Source organism: Protomyctophum bolini, assembly GCF_963924005.1.
Source record: "Protomyctophum bolini genome assembly, chromosome: 18".
NCBI lineage: Eukaryota > Metazoa > Chordata > Actinopteri > Myctophiformes > Myctophidae > Protomyctophum > Protomyctophum bolini.
The window spans coordinates 20,822,460-20,846,772 of record NC_137879.1 but is presented as its reverse complement, the minus strand read 5'-3'; the positions used below and the strand labels follow the sequence as shown (position 1 = coordinate 20,846,772).

Genomic DNA, 24,313 nt, shown 5'->3' with positions numbered 1-24,313 from the left:
CTTGCAATCTCTAGATACTGTAGATATGTATCACGATACAGAGGCCACAATACGATGTATATCGACGTTTATTCAAAATAATGACCATGTTGCATAAATACAATAAAGCACTTTCAGGCCCACAGAGATCTTTAAATTAAACATCTTAACAAGGGGTCTGGGAAGTGAGTGCATTGCAACTTACAAGGGGGGCTTTGATAACGTTAAAAAGAGGTAAGTCTGGCAACACTTCGTCACCCAGATAATTATTGCCGTTTATTGCTGTCTATACAGCAGCCTCTCGATCGATTCACATATCATCCGTATTGTCGATTGATATATTGCCATATTGATTAATTGAATGCACCACTACTGCCTATCCAACTGACCTTAGTGCTTGGACAAGGTTGAGGTCTGCAAACTCGTGCAACTCCACAAACGCTTGGAGCACCTTAATGTTGAAGTCATCCCTGGGGGAAGAAAGAAAGTGTCAGAGTAAACTATGGAACGGTAATTCAATTAGTCTAGAGAAAAGAGAATCGTGTTATTTCGTCCCTTCAAGCCAATGTTTTTATTTCATGCCATTTTATGCTATTTATTTAAATTAATGCCAATGTTATTCAGGGGATATCAAAATGACCGAGAGAAGATGATAGCCATGAGCCCAGGAGAAGCGTGGGGGGAAATAATATTTTCTCCAAAAATAAAATTCTCAGCCTGCCTTCTCTTCTCCTTCCTGACATTCCTGTCATATTTCTGCTCTTGCTCATACGGAGGAAGTCTGGAAGCAATTTCAACAGCTGGCCAAAGCGAGCGTTAGCCGGCGTGTACCTTGGGGCTGTTCGACTCCCCCGAACCTTGTCATGGTGTGTGGCGTCTGGCTGATGAGAACCAGCCCGACCAAATCCACACAGGGTCTTTTGTCAGAGATTTGTTTGACCAGCAAAGGGTTTTTTAGGGTAAAAGTCAACAGCAGCTCTCAGGCTGCGGTCACCGCAACCTCTCTGATCTAGCTTGTTTTTACATCCTGATCCATGTTCCTTAGCCTCAACGCCCTTTGTATTGCGTATCGTTGACACTTTTCAGATGGCTGCAGTATAGCCAGGAAATGGTCGATTGGTAGAATTTTCCGAGTAGACGTTTTTGTGTGTGTTTGTGCCTGGGAAGACGCCACTGAGAAGTTTACAAAGCACCAAAGTGCTTCAGCTTGCATCACAATAACATTGTTTGATATTTCTTTTGGGCTTGCTTGCTTACTTATTCTATATGTGCAAGATCCACTGACTGCATTGTGTATTGTAGTCTCCTCTCCAATTAAATATAAACCACTCCAATCCTAAAGTGTTTGTACAGGTTGGGGTGATAGAAGGAGAGGGAGAGGTTTGGTTGCTACAGTTAAATGTATTACAGATGTCCTTGGATGTAGCCTGCTGTAGACTAATACAGCATGTAGCACAAGAGGAAACTCATAACATGTATACAGTAGTACACACAGTAAAGAAATGCACCTCAGTGAGTTCTTGTGATGCCTGTGGCAGCACTGTATGTGACACTATGACAGTAAGTGCAGGAACAATGAAAACATGCCTGGAGCAACCTCCTCTGTCTGATCATTTATCGCCCACTCTATAGCAGTGGTTCTCAACCTTTTCAGGCCGTGACTACCCAAAATAATCATATTTGAACCGGGGACCTCCCCCCACCCTGACAAGCACTTGGAATGTAGTAAAATAAATTGTTTGACTTGGTTCCATAGATTTGTGAAAATAGCAGATCTACGAGCTTGTAGACCCCCCCCCCCCCCCCCCCCGCCCCCCAAAACAAATGATTCTGCTCTAGCTTCCCCCTCAATTGCCGTACTTCCTTTCTCTCAATACCACCGGAATACTCCTCTTTTTTTCCCCTGCCACTATCCCTCTCCCATTGCATGTGTCCTCCCTGTGTTCCACTTCCTCTCTCCACTTCTTTCTCTCTCTACATTAAAGCTGTATCTGTAATTATACACAGCGTGTAATTATAGTTACCGGCTCCCGGCATCAACTCAATTAGCGATAATTACCGAGTGTAACCCGTCAACCTACGGTATGTTTACTGTGATTCCTACTGAGCACATGGTGACTCTTTGATGGTTCCCCCACAATGAGGCCATGTAAAGCCTGCGTGAAAGGAGCCCCTATTGATGGAGTCCCCCAGAGCCCCCCCCCCCCCGCAAACAACCTTCATACTCATCCAGCTGGCCCAATACTGAGGCCGTTTCATTGTTTCATAGCTCTACCGATGCCCAATCTACATGTTTTCCCCCCCTCAGGTAAGACAATACAGTCGCACAATACAGTCCATTCATTCTTGTTTTTTCCTGAATGGTGAAAGGGATTGGAGTCAGGAAAGACAATGAGGAATTTTTAAGACTATTTTTATACAGACTTCTTATTATAGCGTCTTATTGTAACGTTAGCTATAGTACAAAAAGAAGACAGGAAAGACGGGGTAGGGAGAAGGGCATGATATGAGATCATAAGCCGGACTCATACCTGAGGCTGCAAGTATACACAGTAAAATCCAGAGCGTGAATTTAACCTTTAAAGTGTAGGAATTGACCCGTAAGACAATGGAAACAAACGACTCCGTCATAATTGCCAGGTTCAGCAAGCTCTCGTTTATGAACATCTATAGTCAGTTTGTGTGCCGCAGCCTTTGCCTCAGCTTACAGCTTCACGTTGCGGCATCCAGACCACAGGTTTTATGGATAAGTCTCCCATTGGCTTAGAGGCAGCCTAGAGGCAGCCAATCATGAAAAAGTGTCTACTATGGTCGCTAGTAGAGGTAGGTGAACATGTAGTCCAGACGCTTTTAAAGCACCTGGAGAAAAAATCCTTGTGTGTGACTTTATCCAACTCATCCAATTATCTTCTCCTGCTCTCTGACACTCTGGCCTGAGTTGTGTGCAGACCATGGGGACTAGTCTGGTTTATGACCAGTCAGCTGCCCACACGGGCAGACTATCTACGACAAGACACCCACGTCTCCAATGGAGATTTGTATTCTGGAGGCAGGAGCGGGAACATGTCACATCTGCCCTTTTGGATCAATAAATCCCAGCCATAATTTCCCCTTGGCGACAGGAGCGTTCTAATCAGATGGGGGGCGGTGGGGGGGAGGGTGGGGCTAGTTTGTAAATCTTCCGTGAAGGGCATGGGTGAATGGGAACAGAAGGGGAAACATCTTTTTTGGCTATCCTGATAGATTGCCAGATAAAGGACGGTGTGACTTACCGCTCCCCCAGGTAGTCTCCAATGGCGGTCTTGTTGAGGCCCTCTCCCTTGTAGAGGAACTGGGAGATATCTTCGGGGGTGTGCTGAAGGAGGTCATTCTCCAGGAGGAACAGAATCCCCTGTAAAGCAGAGAGCAAGAACAATACGTCAGTTGACATACTTGATAGATCTGCTATTCTCTCTATTTCCGAAAATAAAAGATACAAATACAAAAACGAATTAAAGACATTTAATCAATTACCTATAATGACATGCCATGGTTAATGTCATTAAATAAAATGTAAATACTAATCTTTAATAGTACTCTGGTCTCAACCTCTCCACATGGAAATTACGATGAACCCCTGCAGTGCAAAATCAAGTGTACAGGTAGTTTAGGTCATTGACATCTGGGCTCTGGGGCTCTGGGGCGTGCATATTTGGTGCCCATGCGCCATATAACACTGCACTTCCGCCTGAATTGCAGCAGTGAATGAGGCGTCTAACTTTCTATGTCTATGGTTTAGGTCTCCTATCTTCACTAATTGGTGGGTGGAGTTTGGTGCCAGGCTAACCAGGCACACCTGACCAAGATAGGCTAAAGGCCAAAGACAAAAAACTGGAAGCGAGGCCTTTGCACACTGGACACTTTGGAGATGGCAATTTTGGGGATAAAATACTGGAGAGTTACAGAGGCATGACATTTACAACAGCTGTGTGACTCCTTTCGTCGTTGCACGACTAGACCAAGACCAATTTGACACATTTGAAAAGGAAGCCTTGAATGTCACTAGTGTCTCGCAGTCCTAAAATCATGACCTCCAGTGCACAAAGAACCCCAAAACTATGGCAGACGAAAGCACAGAGCCAGGCCTTGCCATGCCATGCCAGCCAGCACCAGCCTTGATGGAAGGGGGGAGTTTCGGATACAAACAAATTGACTAGTGTCCTGTCCAAACCATTGTTTGGAGTCTTACACACATTTGACTGAGCTATTTGCGTATTTGGTATTCTGTCTGTGCAATGTGCATGAACCCAGTGGTATTATTATTGTGTTTGTGAATCAGTGGACCATGACACATGTTAACACAACTCTTCTTTACTTTCAAACTCAGAGTAATAATAAGAACAACGGGAGAAGCAGCAACATCACACACTCATCTTGTATATCAGACTGAAGTACTAGATCCCAGATAATCCCCCCAATCATCACAAGGCAACACAGGAACATGCAATGAGCGCAGCACCATCAAACAGCTGTCAGTGAGACATAACAATTATATCAAAAGCTAAGTGACTGTTAGAGGTATATCCACTGGATTTGACTTTTAACTTATTCAAAACAGATCATTTATGTTAGAAGAATAAGAAAACTGTCCAACTAAAATACTTCAAAGAATGGTGGAACTGGATTTACAATTACCCTCCCCGAATGTTTACATTGTGCTAAAGCTTTTCCTTACACTACCAGTTACAAACTTGTGAGGGGGAACGCTCATTCTCCAAAATCTGCAGACATAAGAACGAACTCGGATTAACCACGACGATGAGGATGTCCCAAAAACTGGATTTGACTTTTTGTAACTCGCTTTCACTTCTGGCTCGTCATCAGACCTCGTCAAAAAGTAGTGGATAACTTTGCAAGGAGGAAGGCGAGAAAGAGACTATAAGGTAAGACACTGTTTATTTTTCTATGCTGGTTTTGCATATTAGACTTCTACCTGACTGACCTGATGTCATTAGTCAGAAGGTTCATTGTTCCGAAATTACTATCCCTATCTCTAACCCTAACCTAAACCTAACCGCAAGCACGGGAGCAAACCTAAACCTAACCGCAAGCACGGGAGCAGTGCATGTTTCGACTAACGGGACTTCGGATCTATGGGCAGTTCCCGACTGACCTAGGCCTATTTCAGTGCATATAATGGATTGTGCATTTTCATTGAAGTCGGTGGGGCGAACGGTTCTCCAGTTACGTGGATTACAGACGTACACACGTACGTGGTGCATTTATAGTAAGGACTAGACTGGTGCCCGGCTGTAAAGCACAGAGTCGGTAACGATGGAAGTTAGAGATCCATGCCCCACCTGGCTATGCAATACCCGTTGTACCCGCGTCAGAGTACCCGTTCCACCCATCTGTCTGTGTCCCTTGTATGCCCATATATGGAGTTCTGTGTCAGGCATGTCCAAATATGGAGTGTTGTGATGTCAGAAGAGGCCAGCTCCATATGGTGCCTGGGCATCAAAGCAAACGGCATAAACAATAATTAGTTTGGCTCTTCTACAAACAAGTTACAAGTCTGCATTCTGGAGCGTCATCTGTCGCGTGTGCCAAGCTGTCATTCTCTTGTATTATACCGTATTATTTCCCACCATGGAGTAACCTCGCATAGGACTATCCACCATAGCAATCCACCTCGGAGGATAGTCTGATAAGATGGGCAGTGTCGGTAGGCCAATCAGAGGCAGGGGGGCGATACCATGTCTAGAGACAGACGTAGATTGTAATCATGCGTTTTACACTGTTCTGCCTGGCTGTCCTGCATTTGGGTCTTCACCACCACCATTAATTAGTTTGATAACCAGCTAATTTGTGGGAATTAATTTGATTCACACATTTCAAGTATCCAAAATCAGCAGTGGACCATAGTTTAGAGTAGACTATGAAAAAAGAACGTACCTTTTTGGGATCCATGTTGAATTTCTTCCTGCCCATGGCAATCTGTTTATTTCTCTGTGATGTTTTGCTGCAACATCATAAATACAATTACAAAAGTTTTTCCTCAAATCTCCAACACAATACATACATACATACATACATACATACATACATACCGTACATACATACATGATACTGACATGATACTGACCATGATAGTAGCTAGAGTATAGTTGACTTTACCTCTCTCCAACACTTGTTAGCTGCTCAATCTCCGTCATGACCTCAGCTATCTCGAACTTCAACCGCTGAGAGAGAGAGAGAGAGAGAGAGAGAGAGAGAGAGAGAGAGAGAGAGAGAGAGAGAGAGAGAGAGAGAGAGATTCATATTGGTGTTCTCTCGCTGAGGGAAATGGAATTTGAGATCAGGCATGGAAGATATTCACAGCCCAATATGAGAGTGCACAGTGAGTGGTGGAAAATTCATTAAATGAGCACACAAATGTAAAGTAACACAGTGGGTTAGGTCAGGTGGTTGTCAGCTGCAGTGCTGAACGTGATGAGGGAAACATGAATCACCTGCAGCATGCGAGTGGGTCTAAACAAGAGTCCTACAAATTACACAGATTGAGATTATAAAGACAAACATCACACCAGTGTGAAGTGAGGGGCGCTCTTATCATCGTACATCATCATACATCATCTCATTCTGGCCAATCAGAATTTGCGTCCAATCACAATTCGTCTTCAATGTTTGTGTTTACACAAACCCTCAATGTCCATTCATTGTCAATGGGATTACATGTTTGTGTTAGGACCACGTTTGTGTTTTCACACTCACTAAAAGCTGAACATAGGAGGGGATATTGCCCCTCAAAAATAAGGCCTATAATAATCAACAGAGCTATAATAATCATTGTAGGAATTCCTATACATGGACAGTGCACAACTGCACACAAGCATGCACACAGCTGGTTGTAGGGTGCACACATGCACACAGTTGCAAGGTGCACACATGCACACAGTTGCAAGATGCACACATGCACACAGTTGCAAGATGCACACATGCACACAGTTGCAAGATGCACACATGCACACAGTTGCAGGGTGGACACATGCACACAGTTGCAGGGTGCACACATGCACACAGTTGCAGGGTGCACACATGCACACAGTTGCAGGGAATTTAATACACACAGATTAAACAGTTGCAGGGAATAGAATACACACAGATTAAACAATCGTTTGGTTAATCTTCAATCTTAAATCCACCCTATTTTGATGCCGTGTTTGATTGACAATTTACACACCCACCCACACACACACACACACACACACACACACACACACACACACAAACCTCAATGTCATCTAGCAGCTCTCTCTTCCTGCGTCGAATGTTTGACAGCTCATCCCTCTCCTCCAGAGACAGGTCCTCAGGAACTAGAGAAGATCACAGAGAAATGGATTGAATCATTTACAGTCAACTACCTTGAGCAAGCAGCTCTCACTCTCATCATCTACTACGTAGTATGACAGAAGTTCAGATCACACAGGCAAAGAAGGGATTTCTCCAGCTGTAGCGTTTCTGCCGCAAAAGTACAATAACTAGAACAGGCCAATAGAAGAGAAGAGATGGCCTGAAGCTTGCTTCGTGACTACACGCACGTGAACCATCCACACAAGAGAGGGAGAAACATCTCTAAAAGATTCATCCTCCTCATGCACAAATTGCTGCTGCTACTGAGGCTGTTTCACTACTGGGTCTGTTCCACCCAGTTGGACTGGAGCAACAGACATCAAAGGCCCAACATGTTCCTCTTAATTAGCCAGAGAAAGATAGAAAGGGAAAGAGTCTTAATTATTCTACTTGAAAGTGTACAAGCCCCCCCCCCCCCCCCCCCCCCCACAACCACACCCCCCCCTCTCTCGTTCATCCCACTCAGCTCAAGGGAATATTCTATTAATAAAACCAATCCAGATTAAGTTTCCTTTCATTAAAAGTGAATTTAGCAAATGAGCACTGTCTTCAACCCTGAAACCCTCAGCCCTCTGGGTCTTTGGCTTTGCAGGGTGAAAGGATCAAGAGTGGATGATCCCTTTCTTTTTCAACAGCTTCCTTTTTAACTATACAAAAATATTAACTGTCAATCTGGTTTAGCGCAATTTAATTTATATTTCAATGGCTTCATTTCTTAGAGCTCCCACTCTCCCTCCCTCCTCCTCCTTCTCTCTCTCTCTACCTTAGCCTATGAGTGCTTCTGTGTTTTTTGGTCTCTACTGTATTTTAATCAAATTTGTCCCATTTTAATTTGACCAATGCTCTGAATCTGATCCCACCGGTGTCTGGCTGCATGACCTTGTTACATTATGTCAACTAAGAGGCAGAAATGCTCTCCATATCTCTCAACGGGAAAAAGGACACATCTAATACTGCAGATATCAGATGTCTCTAATATCGCAGCAGCTCTATACCAGCTCCAAGTTGCCAAAGGAAATTATTACAAAATAAATAAACAAAAACTAAAAGCACTTGCTATTCCTAGGCAGAAAGGCACGTGTCCATTAAAATGAAATACGGTTGCCAAGATCCAGTGAGTGTATTGAGTGCACTTTTAAAATGAACAGTGATTCAGTTTATAAGAGGGATGAGTTCAGAGACCCAAGTATTGATATTTAGTCGTATTCACACTAACAAGAGACATAAAGACTATTCCCTGCTGTACAACAGCACCATGGCTACGGTCAGGTAGACAGCGGCAGGGATTTCCTCTTTGTGAATAGGGCTCAAAAGAGACAATGGGAGCGGATGTGGACACACAATGAGGCCCGATCGGAATCCAGTGCAAAAATAAGGACATTAACGAGGTTGACCTCGGAATACCCTTGGTGCACTTATGCAACAGAACCGTGACTGCTGTTAGGTATGAAGTCAATTATCACCTTAAATTAGTTTTTAAGATATCTGACTACAACTTAAGCATGTCAACACTGGGTCAGATTTTTTAATCGTCTGTCATATGGTCATATATACCGTAAATCATTTTTTACCCGGCGCCTGAAATTTCATATCAACAGACCCCTTGGCTGTATAATAATAATGTGCACGATTAGAATCCAATTCTTAACTAATTGAATGAGAAATGGTTGATGCTCCCTTTAAAAGCATAGCAGTCTTAACATGATCATCCACAGAACAGACCTCCACTGCTGAATCTAATATATGGCCTGGACAAAAGTCACGTGATGCTACAAAGAACTCGTAATTTGTAATTGTAGCTTTTAGTCCAATGACAATTTGGTTTAATGGTACTGGGCATCTCAACCAGGGTGGTCCACAAATCACATTGTTAACACCCCCACCCCAACCACTCTGTGACTCATCCAGGAAATGAGTAAGGTGTCTTCAGTCAAGGAGTCATGGATGGATAGTACCTACCCACCCAGCTAAAGCCGTCATGTTGTACCAAGCCAAAAAAGACACCCGGTAATCTCTCAAATCAATGTCTTTGACTCATTTTTTCAATGTACACAGGAGCTGTGGTGTAGACGGCTGGAGTGCTACTGGTGTCAGATCTGCCAACACTGGGTTGTGTGGTTTTTAAGGCACCGACCTCAACTTGTGCACTACTGGCTCCATGTGAAGTCTTCATAATACTGTATGTAATTTACTGCCAGAAAGCAGATTCATTTTACTACTGGAGCTAACGATTTCTGCATCTTTCCAAATAGGCTACTAAAGATGAAAGATAAAACACTCAGGGTGACTGACCTCACAAGTAAGGTGTCTATACACAAAATCTAATTTGGAGCCTAACCTAATCGAGTGCCACTGTCTGAGATTGAGAGCTCTGTATTTCTGTTGTTTTATGAGGTCATCTGGGTTGAGAGGGTGCAAAGCGTGTGCTGGAAACCTTCCAGCACACGCTTTGCACCCTCTCAACCCAGATGATGCCAACACGTGTAACACCAAACAAGCGGCTCCAATAATCCTAAACCACACCCCACCCTTTAAAAATCCATCAAAATCTACAACATGTAGGACTAAATCCCTGAAGTTTTATTTCACAGTATGCATAATGGGTACATCTCAAACGAAAGCACAACTGGAGGGCTGCAACTAGAGATTATTTTATTATAATGAAATAAGGATTGATTATAAATTGATTGTTTTGTTAAATTATCCTTTTTCTATAATTGATTCAACTGATTAGTTCGATCAACTTTTGCACCCCTACATACAAATACACACATACAGTATATACACATTATACACTGTATATAGACTCTGTTGTTTGGTAGACTCAGTTTGGTAATGTAATGACTATGGAGAAAATGAAGTGCAAAATGGAAAAATAAAGTGGTGTTCATGACATTTTCTCTCTCACTGTCCCATACATTCCAGCCACTTGTTGACGTCAATTAAAAAACAAGAATTGATCAATTGTCAATTAATTACCAGCTGCTGCCTTATATCTCCAGAATTGTGCTATGAAATGTAAATATCTTTATGTGTGTGGAAACAACAACAGGATCTGTCCAGGTGACTCTGAGAGTGTACAAATACAACCAAATGGACCCATAACAGTCCATTTCTACAGTCTCAAAGTTTATTGTTATAAAAGGGTCCTTTGGTTCCATTTGTAGTAGGCTAGGGGCCGATTCATACTCCTATTTTACCGCTGTTTCGGCGCTGTAGTGCCGAAATGATTTCGGCTCGTCAGAAATCTTCAGTAGCACCGAAGAACCGACTTTAGGACGGTACCCGCCCCCCCCCCGAACCTCAAATGACGTCACATTGTAGGCTCTACAGCGCCGAACGGACTAGGGTGTCGGTCTGGTCGTGTAAGTTGTATAACCCATGAAGTTTGTGTGTAAAAGTGACTTTTACACAGAAACTGCAGCTCATCCCAGCTGGGTGGAACCAGTAGCGATGTACTTAGAGCAGTGGAGCTCAGTGAGAACAAATCCTATGCTCACTTACCACGGGCCATGTTCCCGGTTTTCACTGATTTGCTTGAGAGAGAGGGATTTGGACAGATCTTTGGCCTAATACCAGTGACACTCGAGTAATGTCTTTTAAAGTTGAGAAACATGAGAGGGGATAACCTTAACCTTAGCCTCTTGGACTGTACAGTACTCAAACAGTCAAACATTCTGTCAGACAGACAGACAGACAGACAGACAGACAGACATCTTTGTTAGTAGGTCAGTCAGTCAGTAGTCAGTAGACTGTTGACTCCAATCAAATTCAAAGGAAAAGAGGGCGCGCTGTTTTTCCTTTATTTTTTGACGATGGGTTCTCAGATTGGTCAGTCAGTGACATGCAAGACAGAGTAACTACTGTGAGATACACAGTCATTTAGTGAGGCAGGAAGGAAGGCAGAGAGCTTTCCCTGGATTCAGCCCACGTATAGCCCAAAATCCCTTTAAAAGTAGACACATGTTCTCCATTATTGTACAAGACAAACATATAGACACGCATACACGTGTACGCAGACTGCGCACGCACGCACACGCACGCACACAGAGCAAGACCAGCTGGCCTTAATCCCTCGCACTTCCCCTCTCCAACAGCTCTTTAAGCCAACCGACTATGGGTTTGTAAGAGTAGAGGTGTGATACAGTACAGCACAGTGAGCACATGCACACATCTAACCTTTGCATCTTTACCCTACTTTGGCTGAGTGCTAAATGACAATATGATAGTGGTTCTACACAGCCAAATCCTTTTACACTCTCAGAGTTAAAGGTATATTCAGTGATTTCACTTAATTCAAATATCACTTATTTTTTTGTTTTGCACTGTAGTGCGTGCATGTGCACATCTTGTTACCAGGGCGGACCGGGGGGGGGGGGGTTCCAAATCACCCAAATCACTGAATGCTCAGTACAATTACACTTTAAAAGAGGTTTGTGATGTTACTCCTAATATTGACAATATATCATTTAAACCTCTACCAAAATGTAAATAATTGTGCTTTAACATAATCAATATAGCTTTTTAAAGAACCTGGAGACTGTCACAACAAATTTGTGTTGTAATTGTCTGTGTTGTGATCTTGTCTGTAACCTGTTTCTGAGTGTTACCTGTTTTGGTGGTTTTTTCTGCCTTTATTGATAGGTTGAAAAAGTAATCTGACAGGAAATGGGGAGAGGACACACGGCAAAGGCCGTCGAGATTGGCTCAGCAGCCTAGGTGCCCAGATGGTTGAGCTAACCTGGGCCAAGTGTTACCTGTTTTGAGTGTTTCATTGTGTTTAGACACTGAAAACAAATTTACTCTGTAAATTTGAAACTGAACACAGGATTTGGCTGTATAGTTGGCCAAAGTAATGGTAGTAGCAGATGTAGTAAGTCTTGTTTGGATATCTGAACAGAGATCTTGGCACAGAGTCAAGATGCCAGAATGCTGGTAATTAGCACATGGGGCCAAGCCAAGGGCCAGAGGTTAATATAACAGTGGTGGGCAGAGGGTGAAGGATTGTGTAAATGAAGGTGACGTTGAGAAATGATTTGAACAGCATGCAACAGTGTACTCATAGGCAGTGGTGATGGGCAATGTACTCATGATGTATCAGGGAAGAAAAGGGGGGGGGGGGGGCTGGTTAATGTCACCTAGCTGAGATGGTTCTGATGAGCGCTCGGGGGTAAAAACAGCTGTGTCCAAAGTGCGGCCCTGGGGCGAATTTTATATGGCCAGCAGCTTCATATCTGAATCGTATTATGAACGGTATGGGACATTTTTACATTCAAGTTTTTTAACCTGGGCATTTCCCAGAGTATAATTTGTCAGTGTTCCTTGTATTTTTTTTCTTTTTACCTTGCTTGGTTATATTCGGACATAATGCTGAAAAAAGCTGAGATACACTTTTTGTTCACAGCACACACCTGACAAAAGACGATTGCTATTAAATATTGATGATGATAGTTACATAGAATCGCTTAAATCCGAAGGTACATTATGTAGTTGGCCCTTGGGTGTTTTAATATTTTTTAATATGACCACCTTTGAAAAAGGTTTGGACACCCCTGAGTTAGGGTAATGTAATGTGTCTTGCTATGACCGGGGCCTGCAGGAACCAAAGCTGTTTCCCCAGCAGCCTCGCCACCCATTCAGCTATGGCCACCCTTAGATATCAAACACAGCCAGGGTTGATCAGGGTTCAATATCCTGTGTGTTGCTCAATCAAAAGCAGGCCACTGACATCCCATGCCAGCTGGACTTGACCCTGGCAAACACCAAACACTCTTATGTCAAAGGAGAATCAATCCAGTACGGGGTGGGGGCAACAACACATGAACATGCGTGTGGTGGTCTGGACCATGCTGAGCATCTGCTCAGCATCATCACTGTGTCAACATTTGATTTGATCTGTACGCCTGCAGCCAAAGTACACTATAATCCGATGATTTTGGAGGCCGGAGGTGGATGGATGAATGGTGTTTCTTCTGGCTGCCAGGCTCAAGGATCAAGGTTTTAAACAGATTCCATTCCAAACAGTCCCCTTCACTGTGTCCTTGTCCACTGAAGGTCACTGATCTCATATGATCAGCTTGGGTTTCAGTTTCTGATGGCCCCGAAACATGTTGTTCTCCCTTTGTATGGGAGGAAGTGTCACGTTAACTCCATGGTTGTAATCAGGGGCATGTGAGATTCACCACACAGAGTACAGCTAGGTTTCACCAGATGTAGTTCTGGTGATGGAGAAGGAAGGTGCAGTCCAGATCCACCACACCTACTCCAGCCTGAAGGTCCAGGCCTGTCTATTTGCCTTGCAAGTTGCAATAACATTGTCCTTGGATGACCATGCTGCAGATTCCTTTAAAGCTGAGACTTGAGTGAACAACAGACTGTGGAGTCTCTCCAAGCCTGGCTGTACTGACTGATGTCTCTGGCCAGAGTTCTGTTTTTACTTTTAAATGGAGTACGTTGTTCCTTCACCCTTTGTATTTTTTCTTTAGCGAGGAAGACGGCAGGGAAACTGAGCGGGAAGCACAGGAGAAAGGCTTTGGTTGGATTTGATCCAAGGCCACCAAAGATGTGTGTTTGATGTAATTATGCGATGATGGTGGTGGTAGTGATGACAACTACAGTAACTGAAGGCACACCTCCTGTTAAATGCCAGCCTGTCACATCACATGGCTAACACGCATCTTGTTTGACCGTACAAAAAAAAAGTCCATATTCCTTTCCAGAACAGAAAATGTGCAAGAAAAAAACTTGGTGGGGGTTGGTGGTGGGGGGAGAAGAAAAATGCGAAAAAGAACACAAGGGCCTTTTATTAAGGTGAGAATAAGGTGGGTGTTAGTGTTAGTGTGCCTCTCACCTCTAGAGGCGAGCGCTAACCGCCAGCTACATCAGGCCAAGAAATGCACAAAACACAAGTCCTTTAGCCTCCAGCTTTACTGAATTCCCCTCTTAATGCCTGTGTGGTTTGCCAAGCTCTGCCTACACTTAGTTTCCTTTCCATTGAAATTAGGTGTAGATTACTCAAGTAGTGTAGCACTTTTCTGCCCGCTCTATCCTGCTATTTACTGTCTATAGTGTCCCTGTCCTCTTTGTCCTTCTTTAGCACTGTCTCACCCTTCACAATCAGAATCCACCCGTCAATGACAACGTGTATGTGATGGTCTGCCCCTTGCCAGGCAGCCACACAAACAGCCCCCCCAACCCACCCACCCACACACTCCCACGGTGATGGGAACATGTCGCTAAGCCTCCCTAGTCTCTCTCCTAATCAACTCCACATGTAGTCTTTCTGTCTGTCTCTCTCTCTCTCTCTAAACAGCTACATATATTGCAGTGTTTTACAAGTTCCCCCTCAATGCTGCGCCAAGGCTGTCAGTGATGCAAAACCCTGTCGCCAGACAGTGGCTGTGTGTGTTTGTGCGTCTGTGGGTCTGGGTATTTCACTTGCCTGTTTGCATGTGGTGCAACGTGTCTCTTGAATCTGCCAATGTTGTTCCACAAAACTCATAATCTTGCTAGTTCAAATCCAAGTGTATTCTATCCATTTAAATCCTTGTATAACAAATCTAATTTTGGGCACCATTTTTAGCATCTGTACTAACATCCACAAGATTATGGTTTGTTTTAGCATCTAAGGAAGACCACCACTGAAGACAAATGAGGCTATGCGTGTATAACACATGTTTCTGTAGTTGATTGTTTTTAAAAAGCAGAAGGAATAGTCCACTGTACTTAGTATCTTTACTGAAATAACAGAAAGCTGTGGGAGACAGTATATATAGGAGGAAAGAGGCAAAACAGTTGGTTCAACATCACTAGAAAGAGTTAAATATGGCAATGGTCAATGCAAGTTCAATGCAAGTTCAGATCGATTGGTCAACCCATGGACAGATGCACTGACACAGTATTCATTTTATAGTAGGATTAATTAATTCATTCAATGATCATTCGTTCTTACCAACAGCGTTGGTACAGCATAACTGTAGTTATGCATAGTCTATATAGTGTAGTAGAGTTTGTTGTACCTGCGATACGGCGCCAACAGCTGTCGAGCACAATATGGCTCCAGTAAGTGTGTGATATCCTCCCACACAACACTCACCCTCCAGCCACAACAAAGATGTTGCCCAGCTCAAGCCAACTTCCTCCTGCGCAATACCCCCATGGAACCATTAGACTCAAGGCAACCGCTAATGTGTTGATTCATGTTCTCCGAAAAAGCATGGAGGGTTCAGCTCCATGCCTACAGGGGTGAATTTGATACGGCATCATTTGTGTGCCTGTGAGGTATTCATTAGGGTTGAGACTTGAGAGGATGACTGTGAAAAATGTGAGGATGAACGCAGTGATAATTCTTGGAGGAATATTCATTTGCAGAGGAGGAACGGTTGCAAAAAGCAAGGTTCATGTTCGTGTCGGAATGTCTATTAACAGTCACATGCATACGCATGCACACACACTGTGACACACAACTTAAGGCCCGGGTCAAAGTGTTTTACTCTCACATGCACAATATAGGTCTTCAGCAAGTATAGCAACATAGCATGCAATTACATTATTGTGCTACTGTATACTCATACACATACGATACACCATTTTAATACAATGAGCAAATACATTGCAGTAAGTAAGTACTTTATTTTTTATTTATTTTTACTTTAAACAGAGTAGAATTTTTGAGGAAAGGTCTTTCCCATTTTGTGGTTTCCGGAGAGTGTTGATTGACAATGACAGCAAGGGTCAGTCAGGGCATCACAACTTCCACACAGGAAAATTGTCAAGTTAAGACCTGCATCATGCACAAAAACCACACCACTTATGGCACGTCCCTTCTCCTCTACCCAAACATAATGCAGTACAGGTATAGCAGAGAAAGCAGAGACACATTATGGTTATCTTATCTTATCATCTCATGATGAAAAGGTTAGAATGCTGAGTCTTCCAATAACCCAAGACAAACATCCAGCATTAACCTGACGTCACGCATACTGCTGTCAGCCAATTTCTGCTTGTTTTCCACTTCTCTGTCCAGCAATACGTTGATTCTAAAAATAGAACCCAGGAGCAATAACACAACACTTAGGATTTAAATGATTTACATGCGCTCTGAGGGGAGACTGTGTCTGCTCCGTGGCATATTAACGGAGCATGGACGCGCCAAGTCTGATTTAGGGAATGCAGTAAATGTGCAGTAATGAATCCCATACTGTTACACTGCAGTAAATGCATAAGTGAAGAAACTATGAAAAAGCATCTTTAAGCATTGTTGTATTGTCATAGCATTCAGGTATATTGTTTAGGCAAGATGAAATCTTGACAATGACCTGTAACCTTTAAAGACCAGTTACAACTGTTTGCTTTTGTTTAACAGTAGTGTAGTTCATTCATTGCACACTGTATTTTTCTGTGTTCATGAGAGGCAGCTAGTGAAAGTAGCCACTCATCTAATCCTGTATAGAGAATCATGCCACGTTCTGGCGTTTCGCCCTAATGCCGTTTAATGAGTGAACACAGGTCCACCCATGCAAAACAAATTACGGCCCAACTTCAACCATATGTTGGACAGTTGCACGCATAGTCTCACTGTCTCACATGATGAGGATGAGAAATATAATATCATGATTCTTTTTCAAGCAGTATCACAATCCACGATATTATCACGATTCTTTTTCATGGCCTTTTTTATGGTTATTTTTCAAGTTACTTAACAGTACAACCACCTACAAGGCAACAAAAACTCAAATTAAAAGGAGTAACAGATAATTTTGAGTTTAGACCAAAATACGTATTCTTTTTGGCGAACAACACCGTCGTTCTACAGAAGTATAAATTAAGGTATAGAACTGCAAATCATAGAATGTACATTCACTGGCATATCGTGGAGACATTGTATCATCTCGACGATATTTAAGTGCACATTTGCATGTGAGAGCACACACTATCTATAGACAAGAAGCGGCTCATTTTGCATAATAGTCAGTATGATTGTGTGGATATAAATGCATAGGGTATGCACTATGCATGCAACTGTGTGTGTGTGTGTGGGGGGTGTGTGTGTGTGTGTGTGTGTGTGTGTGTGTGTGTGTGTGTGTGTGTGTGTGTGTGTGTGTGTGTGTTTGCGTGAGAAAGGTAGAGAGCACAGTAGGTCTCATGACGTGCATTTACCATTTACAGTAAGTTATTTTAATAATGCATAGCACACACTGGGATACGTAATCCTTATCCTTTCCCAGCTCTTATCACAGATTCCCTTCCTGGTTTGATCACAGACAGGAGCACATGCATCTGTGAGCCCTGGCATCCTGTCATGTGAGACACTAACCAGTGTCTATCCATTTAGATATCTGGGCCTCAGCTCTGTGCTCGTATAAGAAAGAGTACACATTTAATAACGAATCAGAAAGAACTGTATGTAAAACGCTTGCCTTGTTATTTGATAGCTTATAGTTATGTTGTACACTAGTACATGTTGAACAATTGTGCAATAGATGCCTGTGTGCTTGCATTCATTATTCACACGTAAGATAGTGCTCTCATACACTCTGGTCTAATAATCTTAGAGGTGTTTGTAATTATAACCTAGTCAACAACACAGCTATAGACGGTTGTGTCTGTATGTAGGTTCACCCTCAAGCCACAGTGGCTTAAATACACTAGATCAATAACGGACGGTTGCTGTATGTGAAGGAGCAGTTTGACATCTACAACTGTGGTAAACACTGAGATAAATGACTTGCTGGGACGTGGCTTTTATGTCTCTACAGGGCCCAATGTATTGATATAATTATGAAGATCTGTATTTAAACACCATGACAAACTTTTAAAGGGAGAAAGGAAATCAACCTAACTTTCGAACAATACATACAGTATGATTGTATAACGTTTTCAATGAATAACCAATGTATAAGATGACAAATACATAGCTTACTGTAAATTTGTATACTATAGGAAACTCCTTACTTTAACTTTGTTTTCAGTGTTCATCAGCAAATACAGCTGAGGTCACAATTTGTGGAGGGTGAAAGGCTCTTTGACAGACCACAGGAAGGACCAGGGGGATGTGTGATTTGGTAGGCAAAAGCTTAAACCCACAGCCAGCATCTGCAGGCCTCACAGTTTAACGGACAAAGTCTTATCCTGGTCCAGCTTAAGACATTTTGTTTACACTACATTGACATTGACACGGACTTCACCCCTCAAAACAGTTTGGATTATCTTCATATCTTCAGCAACCGTGTCTCCCCCTGTGTGTGTGTGTGTGTGTGTGTGTGTGTGTGTGTGTGTGTGTGTGTGTGTGTGTGTGTGTGTGTGTGTGTGTGTGTGTGTGTGTGTGTGTGTGTGTGTATAGATTGTGAAAAGAAGTTAAAGAACCACTGTCCTCATGTGGAGAGTGATGGAAAGTGAGGATATATTCTCCTATATATTCTCCACTTTTCAACAGGTTGTTTCATAGGTTGCTAAATTTGCCAAAGTTCTGAAATTCAAATAAGGGACAACTGGCAGGGTGTCCCTTATTTATTATTATGTTCTATGTAAAAAAGAATATATATAACCTTGTATTTACAACCTGTATTATAGCATAATGCTGTTTTAAGTGCAGTAAAGTGTGTCATTGATTGATTCCCCAAAATATGGAACAAAATGTGTCCCTTAGAGTTCAATGACATCTTTTAGTCAGGATTCTGTATTTCAAGGGACTTTGACAACCCTTTGTGGGTGCGGAATATGATTAGACATCACAGTTGTAATGATTCGGCTAGGGTAATATGGGTTAGAATTAATTAATGTAGTTAATGGAAATCAGACGAAAGTCTTCATAAAGTAACTTAAGTGGCAGTAGTAGTAGGCTACATGTGACTGTGAGTACAGTAGACTACACAATTCAGTACACACGTGAGTTTCTTGCAGACAGTATCCTACAATAAAGTAGCCTACGTACGCACGCACGCGCGCATCGCATGCATGCGTGTGCGCGTAGCACAAATTGCGGTCTACCAATGGTAGGTTAAAATTGGTAGACCAATCTACCACCACCGCACCACATGAGCTAGAACAGGTTTAGATGGCTCTTCTTTATGGGACACAACTGAAAAGGTTGCAGATATCACCCATCTAGCCTACATCAATGGAAAATCCTTCAACCGAAACGGCTTTTCTATTGAAAAGTGGGACTGTCTGGGACGTTATCTTATCAGCTTTTCACCCATTTGGGGACACGATCGTCCCTTCAAAGAGCTACGACAAGATAGTGAGGAGAACAGCGCAAACAAACTTCAAAGCTTTCCAGCATGACATCAAACAGATGGAGATTGAAAGCCATGCACTCACACGACAGACTGCAGTGGGTTGCAGGGGATTTTCGTGATGTGGTGATTTTTCTTTTACCGTTTATGGGCTAACCACTCCGTGAGATTGATGATCAGCAAGACAGGACAGCCAATGCTTTTCGAGATTAAACTGGTCTTATTACTCAATTAATTAATGAATTAACAAAATAGTGGCAACCGAATGGGGATTTGGAAAACATACTTTTTAGTAGCTTCGCATTAATGATAACACAACAGCACTAAAATAACCAATCACGCCAACATCCTCCTTGTCACATAGCCGTTCAAGACGCATCAGTTCATGCATTCCATCTCCACACTGACTGACTGACTGACTGGTGAGAAAATGCCTTACCTTGATTGTCTTCATCCATATTGACAATGCCGATAATGCGGTCCAACAGATGCCACGTTCGTTTGAAACTACACGAAAAATGTATGTTAAGTGCGTACAAATGAAAAATAAAAATGACAACCTGGCTAAGTCAGTGGTTGCACTGCACGGATAGCCTATAGGTGTTGCTGCGCAGAGTCGAACTGGAACAACGAGCAGATGTCAATGGAAAATAACACAGAAGCCGTCTAGTCCTAAATGATTGCAAAACCTAAATGTGAACGCATTTCCTATCGATAGCATAGGTGACAGTGTCCAGTAACAGTGATTGAAGCGACCACTCTCCCACCAAGTCGGATCTTCAGTGGTCAGCAGCGTTTACACATAATTCTACACTGCAACCGGAGGGACGTCACGACGCTCCGCCCTGTACTCCCCCTCCTCAAACACCGTGACTGCAAGCCAAGGCACTGAAGGCAAGTGCTTCTCAAGCATCGCCAAGGTCCACTCCGGTCTCCGGACCTCCAAATTGATAGGGCCTATGTTTGGGCCCCATTTGAAAAGATTTTGTGAGGGACCTCCTACCCCCCAATAAGAGGAAGATGTTTTGTTGTTAAAATATTTAAAATTATTACAAATTTCTCAAAATCTTCAACATTTTTCAAATTACTCGATTTATGGATCCTGATGCAATGCTGTTCTGAACCGATTTCGTAGGTAGGCCTATAGGGTTTGTGGAACCATCTCAAGGACCTCTGGGGGTCCATGTGGATCCCACTTTTAGAATCACTTCCATACAGTAGGGCCTGCTTCATTCCACCTCTCAATATCAATGTGATGATCATGTGACACATCCGAGATACAGAGATGCACAGCGACAACAATAATAACAACAATAGCTGCTATTGAATAGCAACTAAAATAACAGTTCACAGCCATAGTGTATGGTCCATGGAAACCCTCACTTCACAGTCAGCCAGTGACCCCCTGGCTGTAGGCGTACAGACTGGCGCGAATGATCCACGGAAGGTTGACATGCATTGATGGGACATGAATGCGTCAGATGGACAGGAGGAGAGCATAGAGGAGAGAGATGGAAGTTCCTTCCTGATTATTCCAGCACAGCCACACCTGTGATCTCACAGCAATGAAGTAAGTATCTGGTTCCCAGAAGTTTTCACCATCTCCCGCAACTAAGTAGTGACTCACAGAGGTTTTCCCAGGTATGGACCAGTTCAAACCAGCAACGGTATCCGACTGTAGGGAGGAGACTGCACAGCAGGATGGGAGTTCTGTGGGAGAGCCATTGTATGGCACTACAGGGGAGGATAGACGAAAGTTACAGTAAAGGAAGTGTCCCTCAGACCACCCACTCTGTAATATACATGACAGTGTCCAATAAAATGTAATGCTTGGAACACAGCATTTCAGCCCTTTGAGGTGCAAAGATTGGTACAGTGATTTGGATGTCTCATTGTCTCTATAGGTTCAAATGTAGTTCATGATGTACTCTATGTCATGATATCATTGCCTCTTTCTACCCTGCCAGTCTTCATTCAAGTCGAAATATTGTTTAAAACGTTAGGATGCAGCTAGTGTGAATGGTAGAAACACATCCGCACAAATTATTTCAGTCTTTTCCTTGCCCTTCCTCGTTTACTCCCCTTTGGGTGAGCTTCGTACACAGGCTCCAAGCATTTGCTGTGATGGACAGAACATGTCTGTGCATGAACATGATTGTGGGCAAATAGCACATAGCCTACTGAGAAATGGTCACTATAGATTCTGTTTCAAGTTCACTGGAGAGGGACACAATTGTTCATGATGAGGGGCCGGAATAGCCTATCTCACTATGGTCATGGAAAGCCTTTGCTCAACAACGGGAAACTGACTTCCCTGCCCCACCCTTTGCATCACCATAGTGTAAATGACGTGTTCTGCTGTTCATAACATAATATGACATAATTGCATTAGGGAAGTTAGTCTACGTAAACTGTTGTTCTATACACAGTTGGAATGCCCCCCCCCCCCCCCCCACCCATCCCGTTGTATGCCCAATGTTAAAGACCATTGAAGTGAATTTAAAGACGTCATCAAATTTACAGATGACCATGTGATTATGAAGATATTGTCTCACAGAGTCACAGCACATGTCATCTCTTAATACTCTTATGCCCTAAACATGTGGTGTTGTTGTTGTTAGTAGGAATAAACAGAAGCACCCGGATGGAAGTGAACTAAGAAACGGGAGGGGCCAAACAGAAGTTGACTGTTTCTACACAAAAAAGGAGGTGGTGCCCCAAGAGGTAAAAACAAAGCTCTAGGGGGGAAACTTTTTTACTTTATTTTTTACTGAATGGGTACCCAGATTGCAGCACATGTTGTGACTGGGTGTGCATCTGTTTTTAGTTTGAAATTCATAGTTGCTTTTATTAAAACAAGTGAAGAGAAATATATCATCTAGATGGATGGAGGTTTACAGTATTGAAATAAGTCAGATCGCCCCTGTTGTTTTAAAAGATCAAATACTTGCAACTGTGCTATCTTGTACCATCTTTGTCCTAGAATAGAAAATGAATGGCCTTATATTCCCCCCCCTTCGAAGGCTGCAGCCTGCAGGCGTAAACAAATAAATAACATTGGTAGTCACAGATAATTTCCATTATTACATTCTCATAAAGTCTTCTTGATATTTCTTGATAGACCTACATAGCTATAGCTAGAAGCACAAACAATGTGCGTTTCTGTTTCCTGCATTTTTAAAACCATGGAACAACCATTAATAATAATAATCTTTATTGTCCCGAAGGATATTCATCTTCACAGGTCTGTTCAACACCAACAACAAAAACAGCACATAGTACAGTAAAAACATAACACCAAGACAATACAAAAAAAGACATGAGTTCCCCACTGTGTACAGAACCATCCTATCGGTGGGGCAGTTTGTTTAATGCCGCGATGGCTGAGGGGACAAAACTCCTACTGAAACGAACCATTTTCCAGGGTAAGGTTCTGTATCTTTGTCCTGATGGCATGAGGTTGAAGAAGCGATACAGGGGATGATCAGTGTCACGTGATATTGAGAGTGCTAGCCGTGTGATGGCATTATTATTCATATCAGAAAGTGTTGGTGTGGGAGGTCCGATAATCTTGGAAGCAATACGGGTAATACTGAAAAGTTTGTTTCTGTTAGGCATGGGTAGTATGTTGTAAAAACATGCAGAACAGTACAACAGAACAGTTGTACAAGTCTTTGCTGAAAACGTGACTGGATAGATGTAATATGTTGATCTCTCTTGTGAAGACCAGGAAAATTGTCCTCCCATAGTCTATTTAAAAAAAATCTACTTCACTTGTGCACACACACACACACACACACACACACACACACACACACACACTCTCTCTCTCTTCCATATCCTCTGTCTCTATCCTATCTACCCACATGTTTTCATCTTCATTTCCCCACAGCACAGAAAAATACACACACTGATAGTTTCTCACAATGCTCTTAGGCCCTAAGCATCTAGATATTCTCTCTTGACTGGCCCTAAGACTTAGGGCCAGTCAAGAGAGAATTATGTTATGTTTCTCCTCCAGCAACACTAATTGGCGGAGCAATTGCAATTGGGGACTGCGCATTAGTCCGATATCCTGTTAGTTCCGACTAAGACAGGGCTATACTCAACTCCAGATGGCTCAGGGACCACTCTGTAAAATTCCAAAAGTCCACGGACACAAGCTAAAATGTCAAGCCTCATTAATCACAATGTTTTTGTTCATTGAGGTTTGGCCTTATAGATGCTGGAAATGTGGCTTTTTATTGTGTGTTTCCTTAATTTAGTAGTCTACTACTAGTCGTGTAGTCTCTGTTACAAAATAAATTTGTAAACGTTTCAAAAATAATACTGACATTTTTAGCTTGTGTCCGTGGACTTTTGGAATTTTACTGAGGGGCCCCTGAGCCATCTGGAGTTGAGTATAGAACAAATTATCACAGGTGAATAAATAAGTAAGTGGTTAATACTCGTACCGTACATTAAACAGGGCCGCATACGGCCCACGGGCCGGGGGTTGAGTAACACTGTAGCACTTGGCCAGTTAAGACTCAACCGTGAAGTCCACGACGCCTGCGGTTATAGTAAGGGTTTGGGATCAGAATAATGAGCGGCCTACCTAACACACACACACACACACACACACACACACACACACACACACACACACACACACACACACAGTGATACACACTCACACTTTCTCTCAGTCACACAGAAACAGAGAG

General features: G+C 42.8%; 1 protein-coding gene across 2 annotated transcripts in view; it reads right to left on the bottom strand.

The window, feature by feature from the left end:
* Positions 1–20,372, bottom strand: part of LOC308333477 (cytohesin-3) — a 34,522-nt gene extending 14,150 nt beyond the window's left edge. The window contains exons 1-6 of one of the 2 annotated variants that reach the window (XM_080789911.1): positions 20,047–20,372; positions 7,252–7,334; positions 6,136–6,200; positions 5,914–5,980; positions 3,252–3,370; positions 369–449 (exon numbers count right to left, since the gene is read on the bottom strand). In XM_080789911.1, the coding sequence (XP_080646037.1) occupies positions 369–449; positions 3,252–3,370; positions 5,914–5,980; positions 6,136–6,200; positions 7,252–7,334; positions 20,047–20,065 (434 nt within the window). In that variant the 5' untranslated portion in view covers positions 20,066–20,372. Of the gene's footprint in view, positions 1–368; positions 450–3,251; positions 3,371–5,913; positions 5,981–6,135; positions 6,201–7,251; positions 7,335–15,389; positions 15,559–20,046 lie in introns of those variants that run through there. The other variant, XM_080789912.1, reaches the window with a different exon arrangement.
* Positions 20,373–24,313: the final 3,941 nt, after the last annotated feature.